This window comes from Erpetoichthys calabaricus, chromosome 4 (genome assembly GCF_900747795.2).
Source record: "Erpetoichthys calabaricus chromosome 4, fErpCal1.3, whole genome shotgun sequence".
In the NCBI taxonomy this organism is placed as follows: domain Eukaryota; kingdom Metazoa; phylum Chordata; class Cladistia; order Polypteriformes; family Polypteridae; genus Erpetoichthys; species Erpetoichthys calabaricus.
The window spans coordinates 174,576,153-174,593,107 of record NC_041397.2 but is presented as its reverse complement, the minus strand read 5'-3'; the positions used below and the strand labels follow the sequence as shown (position 1 = coordinate 174,593,107).

The window sequence follows — 16,955 nt, the reverse complement described above, 5'->3', positions numbered from 1 at the left end:
AATGAAATCTGAATTAAAGAACCCTTCTGGAACAAGATATGAAATAGCTATAATGAGGATTTTGTGTGATAAAAGACTCAAGTTAAATGAAGATCTGCTTGTGTGCTTTGGGGATTGTCAGAAATCTTCCAACAGAAATAAATGAAAGATAACAGAAATAGTGAAAAGATTGCTGGGCTGTAGAGACATAAAGCTCGCTGCTAAGTAATACCTACAGTACATTATAAAGTACGGTGAGGAGAGAAAGATGGCACATTCTCTTGTGGAATGAAAAAGGGACTCATAACCCATTTTCTTTCCAGTTTATTTATCATTAGTATTATTATTAAGGAGAAAAATAAGAAGAATAATATTGCTATATGCAGAAGCAATGGTTATTGAAGTGAAGTGAATAAAACTTGATGTACTAAAAAGAAGTAAAATTTATCAAAGACCAAGTCATGGAGGTAGGTTCTGAGAAAAGAGTGCACAGATAAGGCTTCAGGCAGTCTGGAGAAGGAGACAAAAGTCGGCATTAGTGGTAGTAGTAGTACTGTCATATTTACAGAATACAGTGAAATTCTTAATTACGTGTCAAACCAACATACAACATATCAATACTATCTGGTGCGATGATCAACAAGATTGTATAAAAATACATAGCACCATTTTTTGTAACAGAAAACAAAAACATATCCAGAAAGAATGAAAGGTGATGAGGCCTATTAAATGCTAGAATGAGCTCAGACATGTTTAAGGGTAGGCTCACAAAAATATTTTAAATATACAGTAGCACATTTTGTATATGTCCTGCTCAAAAACAGACAGGTGATTCATTACATGGCAGAAGTGTGTGAAAAATGAAACCGAAACAAATAAAAATAAAGCTACTGTAACTACCAAATCCTAACAGGAGACAAGAATTGAAGATGAAAAAACAGGCAAAGTGATCAAACCAAACAAAACTTGCAAGAAATGCAATAATAAAAGATTTCTTTTAAGTATTTTTTTTTTATTTTGGGGGTCTGTATCCTCAAATCAGATAATGAAGGGAACCCTAGCCAAACTTTTATCTTGTCGCACCAATTACCCATGAACCACCAACAATGGCTCTCAAAAGAATCTAAAAAAACACAATTTAAGATGAAGAAAATACCAAATGAATTCACACAAAATCAAATCATGAAAGTATTAGATTAGCTTGCAATTTTCCACCCAACCCCCACCACTATTCTGTTAATGTACTATATCACACATGGAAAGAGGTCTCTTTCAAGGTTAGGAAAACAAAATTGGTTAGTGCAACTGTAATGCCATTTACCATAAATATACATATATATATTTTTGTTATTACTCAGCCTAAGCAACCAGTGTATCTCTGTTTTGCTGTTCAACCCAAGTCACCACTGTGTATTCTTACACTCAGCCTGAGCCACCACAATGGGTTCTAACCTAACATAATTAAAAACACACCAATGCAGAGTTAAATACATAGGCCCCTGCTGAACTATAGCAGAGTGGGTTACATAGGAAACAGCAAATACAGCAGGTAGGAAACTGAATGATTCAGACAATTATGTCACCAACACGGACCTAAATAAAAGGAAATATTTGAACTCCACAAATCCAAAACCGTAAATGAGATGAATAGTTAGAGAGGGAGTAGAAAAATAAACACAAAAGTAACAGCTTGCTCCACATTCACAGTTTGTGGTCTCCACACTTGGCCTTTACTTTTAAATGTGGCATTGTTATATTCAATCATTACTAGCAGAAGGCAATACATGTATAATTTGTAACTTGTGTTCGAGTGGGATAAATAAATCTACTCCTTTATCTTATTTTGTTTACATTGACAATGCAATAGTGTTTTCAATTTAAAAAATAATAATAATTAGGAAAAACACACACCATAAAAAAATACATTTTTACATGTAATGTAAGGTAAGGTTGTGCCAGAGAGTGGCAAAGTGATGCATGTTGATTAGCACATGTAAGTAAGAATGTGCACATGATGGCGATGATGAATTTAAACTTCAAAATCATAACCAAATCCAAAAGCCTAATGCAACACATTATGACTCATGCACAGAACATTTAAAAACAAAAGCTAATTCATACAATACATTACAGCATGCAATATACTTTACATGTACCAGCACATACATTTGTTAATGTTTGTTTTTTACAAAGTGCTTGTAAATTGAGTGTTAAATTAATTGTTTTGGATAGACAGTATTTTGTTCATCCACTTAAATATTGTTACTTTTATTGTAGTTAGTTCTTAATCTTCAGCACATACTGTAGCTGAACGAGGTCACTGATATAGTGTTCAGTGGGATACCAGGGAGGAAAGGGTGAAACATGACCAGTCTCAGCTGGGCCAAAAGAGTGAAAAATCTTGTAAGAAAATAAAACAACTTCAAGAGCACAAAGAAGGTCACCACTTGAGGGTGGAAAGGTCTGTATGTGTACTGGGAGCCCTGGTAGGGCAATAAGCAGGGAATCAGTATAGAAGAGAAAGAGTTGCAGGCTGGATGGAAAAATGTACAGTTTCCAGCAACCTAGAGAACATCAAATGCTGAATGTAGCTGACATTATTTTTAGATAATAGGTGAGGTCATGGAAGGCTGGAAAAATGTACAAGAACTCCTGGCTGACAAATAAAAGCATCTTAGTGCTAGCTTGGGAAAACTAAAACCATGTTGCCTATTCAGAGAAGAGTTTAGTGTGTATGAGAACACTTTGACTAAATGACGTCCTGTGATAAAACAGTGTTTGGTTCCTGAATTGTCTCAGTGCTGTGGGATAGACTTAAGTTTCCCATGATGCAGCACTGATAAAGCAAATTGAGAAATGTATAGATAGATGGAGAGACTGATCATTTTTTTGCAAAATTTATTTAGCCTGGTATTCCTCAATAAAGTATTTGAGGTTTTCAGTACAAAATCCAATAGAGTACATAATGCATTTGTGTGAAATATCTAACTGGCTGTATGTCTTAATAAAATTCAAGCTCTATTATTCAGTCAGCATTGAGGTGAGAAAACATCTGCCTCTTTTTTGCACCAATTAAGAGTCAACATATGCTTTTCATTTTCTTTTATAAATACGTCTATAAACAGAGACTAATTTACAGACTACCTCTTAAGCATTGTTTTCTGTAGTGCTTTGATAGAAAGGAGTTGAAAAAATAGATAAGTGCCTGTTGAACCTGTTAATCTGTTCAAGTGACATTGAACATGCAAACTGTGTGGACTACTAAAAAAACCTTTGAAAGATGTTTCATTTTTAAAAGAAGAAGATGGTATGTGTAGATTTTCCATGATGGATTTCAAAACCAGAGCAATATTTTGAATAAACTTTAATAATAGGGCTGCCCATTCTCATAACTGTTAGTGGGATAAAATGGCCTTGTATAATGAATGGAAATATTTTGCATGTAGCATTTATTTGCCAAAATTTCATATATCTGAAACGTTATTTTAAAAAGCTGAAGTGTTAGAAATGTCAAACTGATTTATTATTGTTTTATGATGTACTTCAATAAATCACAATTATCTGTATGTGAAAAAATATAAGCAAAATTATTTATCTACTTTTAATGTCATTTAGCTCTTTTATAATACATTGCAACCTCTGAGTTCCTTTGATTTGAATTGAATTTTTCTTTGTTCTAATTATATAATATAATCCTTTAAATTTACAAGAAAAATATTTCTTATAGCCTGAAAACATGTTTAAATTTCAGTTTATATCTACTATTAGCAAATACTGCCACTCTAGGAAGCTGCTCCAACCTGCAGAGAACTGCCATTTTCCAGCAGAAGACCATGACCTCATATTTGAGGTGCTGATTCTCATCTCTGCCTTGTCACACTTGACTGTGAACGGCATGCCAGAGATCACAGTTAGATGAGGCTAAAAAGACAACATAATCTGCAAAGAGCAAAGATGCAACCCATACGTTCCCGATGTGGATACTTTCCTAGCCTCAGCAGCCCCTTTATATCTAGTCAATGAATTTCACAAATGAGGGGATAAAAGACAAACCCTTTGCCAATACCTAGCTTAATGGATTCAATTTAATCTTACTCAAAATAATTATCTTGAATAATTAAATTACAATGATTTCTTAACTCCTTTAAAATAACATACATTATAAAATGTACAGCAGTGATTTTACCATTTGTATAATTTACAGAAAATGCATAGAATTAACCCACACACCTCCACACACAGTATCTTTCATTTGGCTAATGCATACAGAAGTTAAATCAGGAGATCTGCATGCAATTTACATATATTTAGTTTACCCAGTAAGAGAAATGCACTTTTTTAGGTAAGCATTTACTAATACTTTAATCATTTATTAAGTGGAATGTTGAAATAATCATGGATTTTCTTTATTCTTTTAAAACACTCCTAGCTTTCTTTCTTTCTTTCTTTCTTTCTTTCTTTCTTTCTTTCTTTCTTTCTTTCTTTCTTTCTTTCTTTCTTTCTTTCTTTCTTTCTCTTTCAGTAAGTTTGAGTGCTATTTCTTTTCCTGTGTGCTGCTGCCATCATCAGGTTCTTTAGTAGATTTTCAGTAATGGCCGTTAGAAAAATTGGTAGGATTATTTTCATCTGTTACTACTTTAATATTTCAGGAATTTAGGTGAAAGGTAAATACATCCCGATCCTTCGCCTACTGTCAGTGTTCTTGTCATATATCTTGAAAAACAGAGTATATGAATATGGAGATCTGAAGCAAGTGTACATTTACGGTCACTAAGTCCTGATTTGAATGACAATCCTTCCTGGAAAAAATCTAATTTAAAATAAAAGCACACATAGGCCCATTTGTTTGTGACTGGTGGTAACCTTAACTGTCACAGTTCCAGAAGTGTAGAAACTCTTTGAATTTTATTTATTTTACAATATTTTTGACAGACTTGGGTGGACAGTGTGTAAGGTCCCAGCATAATCTATAAACTGCATTTTTCCTAAACTATATTGATTGAAGTATTTAAATCTTTACCTAATCAGGCACTCTTTTTTGGGTATATTAATTGATTTGCTTAACATAGTAACATGAAAACTTTTTGGGGAGCCTTTAATTAATGTTTATGTAAGTTAGTTAGTGGTAAAAACTCATAGGGGCCTTCAAATTGAAGACTTTGTACATGCCCTGGAAGACTTGTGAGGGTAGAGGGTAAAATGAATTTAGCACAACAAATGTCCATCCATCCATTTTCCAACCCGCTGAATCCGAACACAGGGTCACGGGGGTCTGCTGGAGCCAATCCCAGCCAACACAGGGCACAAGGCAGGAAACAATCCTGGGCAGGGTGCCAACCCACTGCAGGACACACACAAACACACCCACACACCAGGGCCAATTTAGAATCGCCAATCCACCTAACCTGCATGTCTTTGGACTGTGGGAGGAAACCGGAGTGCCCGGAGGAAACCCACGCAGACACGGGGAGAACATGCAAACTCCACACAGGGAGGACCCGGGAATCGAACCCAGGTCCCCAGGCACAACAAATGTGAAAGAGTTAATACCACAAAAATGTTGCAACTGTAATGAAGTAAATATATTGTGTTTGTTCTTGATCATGATTGTTTCCTTTCTTAAATCATGATTTGTTTAATTGCTTAAATTTGCAATACAGTAGTATCAACCGTATAGTTGTATATTTTGACTGCATGCAGTAAGGCACTGTATGTTAAAAACACTGTATAACCTTTACAAAATATTTGTGGTTCAGGATGTAGGCTCTACACTAAACACAGTTAGTTTACATTGCACTGTGTAAAGGCGTATTGTGAATTGCTCTCTTGTACAGATACTTATTCACGGAGTGATGTTTTGTTGTTAATTTCATTTTGTTTGCTTGAAATACTTAACTTTTCACTTATGAAAAACACCGAAAACAACATTCAGCAATGGAAACAAAAAACATTATGTATTTATAGTGAACTGTTTAAAATACCATTGTTTCCATATGTGGAAATGTGCTTAAATTATTCAGCTCTAGTAGGCTACAGCCTAGAAATGATCTATAATTTCGTAATGATAGCACAAAGTGAAAACTGTCTTCCCTCTTTTTCCATTTTTTCTTACTCATTTGTCAGTTCAATTAATAAAGATAATAATAATGAATGACATCTCCTTCATAATTAAAGCATCTTTTAAATTTCATAAGGTGGAAATGCTGTGTTATTACTAGCAAATTATATATAATATCTGTTAAACATGTTTGGGCAGGAGTAACCTAGATATCCAAAGAAGCAAAATATCCATTAGGCTTACACAAACAAAACATTTTCACTTTTGTGAATCATTCAGTCATTTTATAGAATTTATATTTATTTAATATGGTTGCAAATAGCTTAGTCTGGGTAGATACTAGGTGGAACCAACTGTGAACAAGATGCCAATCTGTCATAGAAATGAACACACTCAGAAACATTTAGAGATGCCATTTAACATAGCATACACGTCTATGGGGTTTGGAGGGAAATCCTAATATCTGGAAAACTCCTACATGGATATGAAGAGAAAGAGCAAGCTTCACAGAAATGGACTTCAGTCAAATCCAGGTCATTGTACCTGTGCAGGAGGAATTCTAACCACTGTACTGACCAGTCATTATTTTACCAAAGTTCCCATGTAAATAGCAAATACACATATTTCCATGTGCTCTGGCTTTCCTCCCTTTGCTCTATAAGGTGTGTGTTATTAGTTTGACTGGCGACCACAGTGAATAAGTGTAGTGTGCGTGAGTTTGTGTGTCAGTGTACCTGTCTGCCAAGATAGCAGATTCCTGTGACTGTAAAATTGGATTGCTTGTGGTTAATCAACGGAAAAACAGATGAAATATGCGGTGATAGGATGCTCAATAGTCAAGCGGTTTCCAGGCAGAAAAAGGTGGCACCTGGACTGACAGTGATGATGTAGGTTTACATGCCACCTAGGGCAGAGTGAACCTTCAGAGGATAATAAACCCTGCGGACTTTCTAAGTGCCTCAGGAAGGAAACAGGGGAATCAGTGCAAGAGACAGAAAGGTATGATCTGGGAAGAAATATGCACAGTTAAGGGCAGGTGAAGAAACAATTTGCCAGAGCCACCTGACTGTTAGAGTAAAAGAGTAAGTAAGTAAAAATAGTAAGAGTTAAGTGTATCTTCTGGCCAACTAACGATGACACATTATCCTAAGAAAGGAAGAGTGGAAATTTTTTGCAGTTTTAAAGATTCTGTCCAGGAGGCTGGACATAACTGGTCAGCCCTTTAGATGTCAACACATGGTCCTCAATCGGACAGAATAGAACCATATTGACTTGTTAAAGCAGGAGCCCAGACAGGAGCTCCTGAAGACTCTGGGAGCAGGGATGCTAGACTCAACAAGGGAGAATTCTAATCTGTGGTCTGCATAACTGCCAATGATTTAGGAACTCAGCTTGGCAGGAATTCACAAAAAAAATAAAACTTTCTTAAGTCAGAAGGCTTATACCATTTATAATTGGATGTATTGCATACCTGTATATAAATGAATGACCCTTTTAAACATTAGTGATTTTCTTCTCTTTCAGCTAAAACAAAGTGAAGCCAATGCTGACACAAAAGAAAAACTTCCTTTGCGGCTTCGTATATTTGAGAAATTTCCCAACCGGCCACAGATGGTGAAAATCTCCAAGCTCCCTTCCGATTTTACAGTTCCTCGAATCAGGTACATATTTCTTTTAAATAAGGACTGCTTTTTTATTTTGTGATAGAGTAGGAAAGATTAAAATTAATCAATTAAAGAAGAATGTCAGTGAAAAAATCCATACCCATGGCTTTAAAAGGGAAGCGCTTGAAGTAATGTCACAAGAAGTTTGTTAATATTAAATATATTTTTCAATTATCATTATGATCACGTAAAGTGTTAAACTGAAGGTGACTTTTTAAATTAAATAATACTGCAGTTTTTCTGATTTTATCATTTAATCAACATTTTAATCTGTCTTTTTACTAAGGGAAAGCTTCATGAAGCAGTTCATTGACCGCCAACAGCAAGACACCAGTTGTTTGTTACGTAGACTTCCCTCTGCATCCTCTTCTTCCTGTGATCATTCAAAAAGGTCTGGAATTGAAGATAACAAGTATATAGATCGAAAGGTACATGAATTCTTGTTTAATCTCTACACCAAATCCATAGAACATTTCTTTTAGAAAGACAGTGCATTCAGATACATGCTGCATTCTCTGTCTTCTAAATGCTTTGTTAATTATTTGGATTTGTATCCTGTATCTGAATGTATTAAATGTGAAAACAGAAATTTAAATACTGGTTAGGTAATATCTGTGTGAAGTTTGTGTCACGGCTTTGCCGGGGTTTCATTTAGTCTTTTGTTGTTCATTTGCTTTCTTTTTCTTTGTAAATTATTTTGTCTTTGTCCTATATAATTTGGGATTCTCTGGTTTTGCATCTAGACCTTTGTATTGTTTGGCTTATTTCTTATTATAGTTTTTTGTGCTTTGGATATTGTAAAGCTTGACCTTTTATTGGATTATAGTATTTTTCTATCATTACCTTTAGGATTGCTTGGTCTTTGTCTTTCTTCTTTGTCTTTTTTGCATTTTGCCCCATCTTAAAATATTTTGAATGGGTATTGATTAATTAATAGTTTAGTGTTTCAAGTCATACGCATTATTCTGAATATTTTTGGGGCTCAGTCTTTCTCAGATGGCATGTTGTAGTTGTGTCCACATGGATGTTCTCAAAGTAGTCGATTTTTTATTCCACATCCTCAAATATGCTTTCATGAATAATTGTCAACATTAACTGATTAATATTAATGAATTTATTTATTTTGAGCTCGTCCCAAATCCATTCTTGTTTCCGACCTTGTGTACTGCTCTAGAGAGTTGATCAAGATAAAGATATAGTCAAGGGATGAAGAAAGGGTCAAAACTGTAAAATCAGTTCCAATAAACATCTAATCCAAATCACTGAACTAAAGTAAAAGTCAAAAAACAGGGTGTGATATTCTTAAATTGGAATTTCTTTAGAAAGCACAACCACAGTAAAGTGCTTGATATTTATCTTCAGTCATGAACAAAAAGTCTGTTTCAATAGAGGCATTTACATTTATTTGCTTGGCAGACACTTTTATCCAAAGTGACTTACAAAAGAGGTAAACATAGTTGAGCTACAATTAATTAGGGCCTGTTCAGCAAGTATAGTAGGAAAGGTAACAAATGTAGATTGCCATAAGTGCAAAGATGTAATTACTAATAAATTTACAGTCATGGATTAACAATCAATGAAGCAATTAAACTTAATGTAACAACAAATCAACCAACAATATGAAAGATCACAAAGCAAGTTTAATAAGTTTTTTTTTCAATCAATTAGGCAAATATTGAGAGAACAGATTGGTTTTCACTTGCTTCTTAAATACATTGAGGGAGTCAGCAGTTCAGATGGAGGTGGACAACTCGTTACACCAACAAGCATCTACATAGGGAAAAAGAGTAGTTAAGGATGAGCATGGCACCTCACAAGTGTCTCCTTATACACTGACTACTCAATAGACAAGCATCAGGGATTTGACCTTAATGTGTGCTGTAACACGGGGCCATTGTAACAACCTGAAGATAGGAGTGACATGTGACCATCTCAGCTGGTTAAATACAAGATGGGCCGCTACATTGAGGACCATCTGCAGTGACTTGATAGCATAAATGGGTACTCCTGCCAGAAGTGAGTTGTAGTAGTCTAGACGCAACAAAACCAAAGCCTGGGCCAGGAGTTGTGCTGCATATTCCATCAGATAAGGTCTGATATAGTGGATGTTGTACAGTGTGAACCTGCATGAATGAGAAATAATAGAAATGTGGTCTGAGAAAGATAGCTGCTCATCAATCACCACCCCAAGATTGCAAACTGACTTGTCAGGTGTTTGTGACAATGAGCCAAGCTGTACAAAGATGGGGAGTTGAACAGACTGGCTGGCCATGATCACAAAAAACTTGGCTTTCGCCAGGTTGATGGTGGTCCTTCATCCAGGTTGAAATATCAATATGACATGTAGATACTCTAGCTGATACCGTGTCATCCTCAGGAGGGAATGACGGGTGCAGCTATGTATCATCAGCATAACACTGATAAGAGAACCCATGGATGGAGCCCAGTGAGGTGGTGTACAGATAGAAAAGTAGAGGATCCAGCACCCGTGTGCAAGTCTGATGTGCCTCTAACATCTTACTTTGACAGGACACACTGTAGGGCCTGCCCAAGAGACATGCTATTAACCCATGTACACAGATCCTAGCAACTGTTTGCTGACTGATTGCTGTCATATTTCAACCAGGGTTCCTCCCCTATTTAGGCTGTGCAAACCCACAGTCTCTTGCATTTCATTGAATGTGCTGCAGATGGTGAGCTTCTCTTGTGATTATACTGTGCTTTCTGCTGAATTTTCTGTATTATTAACCTTATGCTCTGTTTGTGAATCTGCCTTCTGGATTTGTGTTTTTGGGTCTTGTTTTCCTTGGATTGCCTTTGTGTTCCTTGGAGCTTATTATTGGAGGCAAACCCCGTATATTTGATGACCAAAAGAAAAATAAAGAAGCATGGCAGAAACAATAAGCAAAGAGTGTCTTTCAGAAGGAAGTCAGAACTTGACAAATCCAAAGATGGCAGCATTGACCTTTAAGAGGGAGCCAGACCAGAAGTGGAGTGGCAAGGAGATGGGAAGCCGGAAGTGGTGTCATGTAAACTTGTGGTCGTGCAATCAGTAGGAAGGAATGGAATGGTTCGTGGTGGAATTATAAATTAGATGAGTCTACAAGTTGCCTCCCAAGCGCACGTGTGTATCAATATTTTATTTATAAAGAGTTTATGTTTGCCTTTTCATGACTGACTAGGGTTTGATGGTCCCCCCAATGGGTGTTTTCAGTTGTTTTTGGAGACTTTTTGTATTTAGGTCCCCCATTCACAACAGTAGCACCCAGAGAATAACAAAAATCAGATGGTGGGATTTCTAAAGCTTAACCATAAAATAAAACATTAGTGTTGAACATAAGCTATTCATAAAAATAAAGGTACTATTAGATTCCCCATATTTCAAAACCAAAATAAAAAATTAGAGCAGAATAAAGAATAATTTACTTATTTATTAATCTAAGTAAACAAAACCTAATCTAACACCTCCCTCCAGGTCCCAAAAGCATACATAAAGAAATAATATCTGCACTTAACTTCATTTTCCAAATTCAAGAAACTAGAAAAAAAAAGCATCACAGAATCATCACATTTTTAATGAACACACCTCAGAGAAACAAAAAAGTGCAATACACTTCAAGCCATGCACAGTCTAATTTTAGATATCCTTCCTGATGATCTCAATTTTAAATGGGCAGCCTGTCACCATCTTCCCTAGCTATAGACACTGTACTGCTATCTTTCAGCCGGGAGGTACATCTGTCTCACGTTCCTAAATTTCAGAGCCCTTAGCAAAAAAAAAAATACCTCAACCCAGACCACCATTTTCTCTTTTTTGTACGACTGCCGGCACCCTTTGCACTTTCAGTATACTACATCTGACATCACCTCTCATACCTTTTCACAACAGAAAGTGGATTTGATCTGTCTCTATGCTGAACTGAATTTCTCTCTGCGCTACCTTGCCTCATGGCTGTCACACACACACCTTCACAACAAATATATAAAATATTCATTTCCCTTCAATTTCTACACACGTCATTGTGTGATGAAATTAAAATTAAATAGATGAATTTGCCAGTTTTGCCCATCAATATACTTTCAATAACCAATAACAACAAAATGAAAACATTTTTAAATAAAGGTTTAAAAAAAACTGAAAACTGAAATCTTGCATTCATTTAAGTATTTAGACCCTTAATTCAATATTTTGTAAAAGTCCCTTTGGCAGCAATTACAAATTCAATTCATCTTTGTTTTGTAAGTTTCTATAAGCTTTGCACATCTGGATTTGGCCAATTTATCCCATTCTTCCTGGCAGATTAGTTCAAGCTCTGTTAGACAGAATGATGAGTGTCTGCAAACTGCCATCTTAAGGTGTCTTCACAAATTTTCTATGGGGTTTAAGTCTGGGCTTTGGCTGAGCCACCCAAGGAAACTTTGAGATTTGTTCTGAAGTCACTTCAGCATTGTTTTGACTATACGCTTCAGGTCATTGTTGTACTGAAAGGTAAACTGTCACCTTGTCAGAGGTCATGAGCAGTCTTGAGTAGGTTTTCTTTAAGAACCTCTCTGTATTTAGTTGTATTCATCCTTCCCTTAATTCTGACAAGTCTCCCTGTCTCTATTGCTAAGACGTACCCCATAGCATGATGATGCCACAACCATGCTTCACATTAGGGATGGTATTAGCCAGGTTATGAGCAATGCCTAGTCTTAACTAGTCATAACTCTTGTAGTTCTGCCCAAATAGCTCAATTTTTGTGTCTTCAGACCAATGTCCCTTAAATGCAAACTCTAGATCAGGGTTCTCCAACACGTCATTTGCGAGTTACTGGTAGCTCGCAACCGCTTTCCAAGTAGCTCACCAAAGGGTTAATGAATCCTACATAAATTTGAAAACTTGATTAGTCAAATTAGGGGTGGGCGATCTTTCCAAAAAATCATATCACGATCCTTTTAACACAAAATCACGATCCACAATCTGAACTGCAATCTATTTTTTCAATGTGGCATACACTTAAGGGAATATCCAAACTCAAACTCATCAAACAAAGATGAATTCAATTGTTCTCTCGTTCGCTAGCTAAGTAGAGTTAAGGTACACGCCCCGAAGCTGGCGAGTGAGTGAGGAAGGCCCCTCACCTCAGTCTGCTGTGTGTCTCTGGGATTCACGCAAATAAATCCATAACGCAAGTGAACTATGATACATAGCGGAATGAGAGAAGTTGCAAAATGAACCGAAATATTCAAGCAAATTATAGAAAAAACCCGATCTAAATCCGTTAAGTAGTTCTCTTGTGAAACTCAGACAGACGTACAGAGAGAGAGACATTGGATTTTATATATTATATATTAGTAAACCTTCAAAATAATGTGCAGTTAAAGTCTCAACAGCATTCTCAGCATTTCTGGAGCTTAGTAGAGCCAGATAACTATAAAAATCTTCACTAAGCGGCTCTGAAAATGTCTGCTTTATTTGGGTCTACATACCTCTGTGAGTCTGCCTTTTCTGACCTGAATGTCATGAAATCAAAGTTCAGAACAAGACTGACAGATGAACATTTAAATGACTCCATAAGAGTGAACTACACTCCACCATACACCTGCCTCTCTTGTTGACTCCATGCAGTTCCAGTCATCTGACTAACTAAAAAACACACCACGTATGCAACTGGACATGTGAATACTCTCGTGACGTGAAGCAGCGACATGTAACAAAATGACAAATGAATAAGTAATATCTGTGTATTTGTAACTGCATTATTTTGTTTTGACAGCATTCATGTTTTAATTCAATAGTGTGAGATACACTAGAAAATGCATACAGACATATAAAATGCACTTGCATGTGAACTAAATGTTTTTTATGATGTTTTAATGCAAAACGTAAGTTGTGGACACCAACATTTTGTAAATGTTCAGGCAAAACAAGCTTTTTCAGTTTGTTTGGGTTGAAATAAGGTATGAAAATAAATGTTAGAAAACAAGAGTAGCTCTCTGCCATTTTCATTTTGTAAAAGTAGCTCTCTGGGGAAAAAATTTGGGAGTCCCCTGCTCTAGATGTACCTTTCATTCAAGAGTGGCTTCCATCTAGCCACCCTACCATAAATTACTGATTAATGGAGTGTTGCTGAGATGGTTGTCCTTCTGACAGATTATCCCAGATTCTGAGGCCACTATGATCCTATGAACACTCACCATAATTTGAACATGGAGATGTACAGAGAGTTCCTTGAATTTCAAGGCTTGCTTTTTGACCTGACCTGTAATGTGCATTGTAAGATCTTATATACTGTCACAGGTGGCTGGGTGTGGTCGGCATTCGGCTGCCTATAAAAGGGTCCGCCTCCCGACAATCAAGACTGGAGTAGGGTGAGGAGGTGGATGAGGTCGGAAAGGAGGTGGCGAGGAGAGGCCTAGAGAGAGTGAAAGAGAAACAGAGACGACTGTTGGTGAAGCCGGGACTGTTGAGAGACTGTGGGGGGTGTTTGATGGCGGTGCACATAGTGACTGTAAATAATAGGACTGTAAATAAACGTGTGGTGATGGCTAAAATCGTGTCCTCCTGACTGTGTACAGGCTGTACCCTTTCATAGTGGCGTAGTCGGCAAGATGCTCCACCAGGGTCAAGGTGGGGACCTGTATTGTTGAAAAAGTCTGTGGAAGGCCCTGCATAGCAGGGGAGCTCATCCACGTGCCGCAGGGGCGGCGTGCACCCAACCCCGCAGGGAAATGTAGAGTCGCGGACCATTAGCGGTCCGCCGTTGGACTTTATGTTTTAGGGGCGGCTCAAAGACGTGGCAGCAGCAGGAGGAGCTGCCGAGTAGGAAGAGCTGCAGTTTCGACAGCCGCAGCAGCCGCGGAGCTGCCCGGAATCTCGTCTCCATGTATGGAGGGAGGACGAGATGACCGCCGACCAGAAATCCCTCCTCGTGACAGGCACGGGATTGGACAGCGTGTCCTGTTTCCTCGTCAATGATTGGTCGGAGGCGGGAGCAGGGAATGTCTGTCTCGTGCCTCAAAGAAAACCAAGTGGGCCGCAGGGAAGGGCCCATAGAGAGCAGTCGGCGAGTGACGCTGCTCAAAAGGTAAGCTCACCGCCGGCTGTTTCTCTCAGCTTGGCAGCGGTTTTACAGGAGCTGCAAGAAGAGCTTCGGCTTGTGCTATCGCTGCCGGCCGAGCGATGTGCCCTCCGGGCGGAGACGCAGGAGTCAGGAGGGATGGCAGTGACGTGTGATCAGGAGCCGCAGGCGAAGGAGGATCAGCGCGCTGCAGGAGCTTCTGACCGGAGAGGCACAGCGGGGAAGGTAAGAGAGACTGACCCCATGAAGCTCCGGACGCCAGCGGGGCTGGTTTGCCCTCTTGTAAAGGGCAGATTCGAACCGTCACGGCGTCCCAAAACGAAAGGAGGAAGCGGCTTGAGAAAGCCAGTTCCTCCAATATGGGAGGACGTGCAGCTGGGTGCGCGCATCCCTCGAAGGGCCGTCCTCTGCAGAGGCAGAGGAATTACCCGTTGGCTGGGAGGAGACGAGCACGTGTGCTCCCACTGGTGGTCCCATGGCGAGGACCGCAGACTTGTCGGCCTGGGAAGCTGAAAAAGGGAGCATCGGGGTGCCGATCTGGGCCGAGAGCGTTGGCCCAACAGAGGACGAGCTGAGGGGCTGCGTCAGGGCAACGCCTCCGCCCTTGTTTTTCTTTTTGGATTTCAGGATCGGGCCCTAGGCTACGAAGTGTCGGCTTGCCGCCGAGGAAGACCAGTCCTCGCGGATCGGTCTACTGGCCCCTGGAGGTCTCAGCTAGCAGGGGGAGTACTGTCACAGGTGGCTGGGTGTGGTCGGCATTCGGCTGCCTATAAAAGGGTCCGCCTCCCAACAATCAAGGCTGGAGTCGGGTGAGGAGGTGGACGAGGTCGGAGAGGAGGCGGCGAGGAGAGGCCTAGAGAGAGTGAAAGAGAAAGAGAGACGGCTGTTGGTGAAGCCGGGACTGTTGAGAGACTGTGGGGGGTGTTTCGTGGCAGTGCACATAGTGACTGTAAATAATAGGACTGTAAATAAATGTGTGGTAATGGCTAAAATCGTGTCCTCCTGTCTGTGTCCGGGCTGTACCCTTTCACAATACACAGGTGTGTGCTTTTCTAAACTATGTCAAGGCAATTGGTTTGACTCCATTAAAGTTCTAGACATATCTCAAGGGTAATTAAAGCAAACAGGAACGCACCTGACCACAATTTGGAGTGTCACAGCAAAGGCTGAGAGTACGAATGAAACTACAGATTTTTAATAATTTTGTGAACCTTTTAAACATGTTTTTATTTTGTCATTATGGTTATTAAATGTATACTGATGGGAAAATTTGTAAATGTATCCATTTAAAATTAAATCTACAACAAAATAAAGTGAGCAGAAAGTAAAGGGGTCAAAATAGCCTTGCATGTTGAATATTGAGGTAAAGTTTACTGTATTATTTTCACTAAACAATTCATAATAACATATCTATGAAAAGAACCTGTTCAACAAAAAACCTGTCGACAAAAACACATAGAAGTGACACACAAAAATGGAAGAAACTTTGAAAACACTTTCAGCACATGTAAGACAACAGGAAGGTGTCCACAACTTAATTTGCTGATCAGCAGGTACACAGACAAAACACAAATAAAGCCCCTCGGGGTTTGGCTGGCAAACAGATGAAAGACAGCTGCCTGATGATTGCTTGACTGCTGAAAAACAATAAAATGACCTCCTGCTTCGACAGCTATTTGAAATAGAAATAGCATAGTTTGCTACTCAGAGTAAGACAGTCTGCTGCATATAAATATGAATGTTGCTTCTCTGTACGATTTGTTTAACTACATAAGTGACTACTTGGTTCAAAACAGCCAACTGAACAGGAGATGCCATTAAGCATAAGAGAGCGAATAATAATTAAATCACATTCAGCAACAATCAATCATTTGGAGTGATACAAACAGGTAAACCCTGAAAAACCTTGGTGCTCCTATTCAGTCCAGAGATCTTACTTGAGTAAACAAACAGAATACTAAAACAAAGATATTGTTTGGTAACAAAGGTACAATTAATGGGTCTTTTTGCTGCCAAAACAAAACATTTGTTTTATTTCCTTTCTGTTTTATATTTGCTGACTTTTTACTTGCCTTAATAATATACCTCATGACATCATTAGTGTTGTATTTCAGCCAGGATTCCACCACTGGCTGGGTTTCATATTCTTGTTTTATGTATTTTTGTTAAATTTTGGGTAATTGTTTTATG

General features: G+C 38.3%; 1 protein-coding gene across 1 annotated transcript in view; it reads left to right on the top strand.

Annotated features, from left to right (window-relative positions):
- nalcn (sodium leak channel, non-selective) overlaps positions 1-16,955 on the top strand; it is an 898,297-nt gene that overhangs the window by 672,266 nt on the left and 209,076 nt on the right. Inside the window, exons 17-18 of the mRNA XM_051926631.1 lie at positions 7,562-7,698; positions 7,988-8,129. Of these exons, the coding sequence (XP_051782591.1) occupies positions 7,562-7,698; positions 7,988-8,129 (279 nt within the window). The remainder of the gene's footprint in view (positions 1-7,561; positions 7,699-7,987; positions 8,130-16,955) is intronic.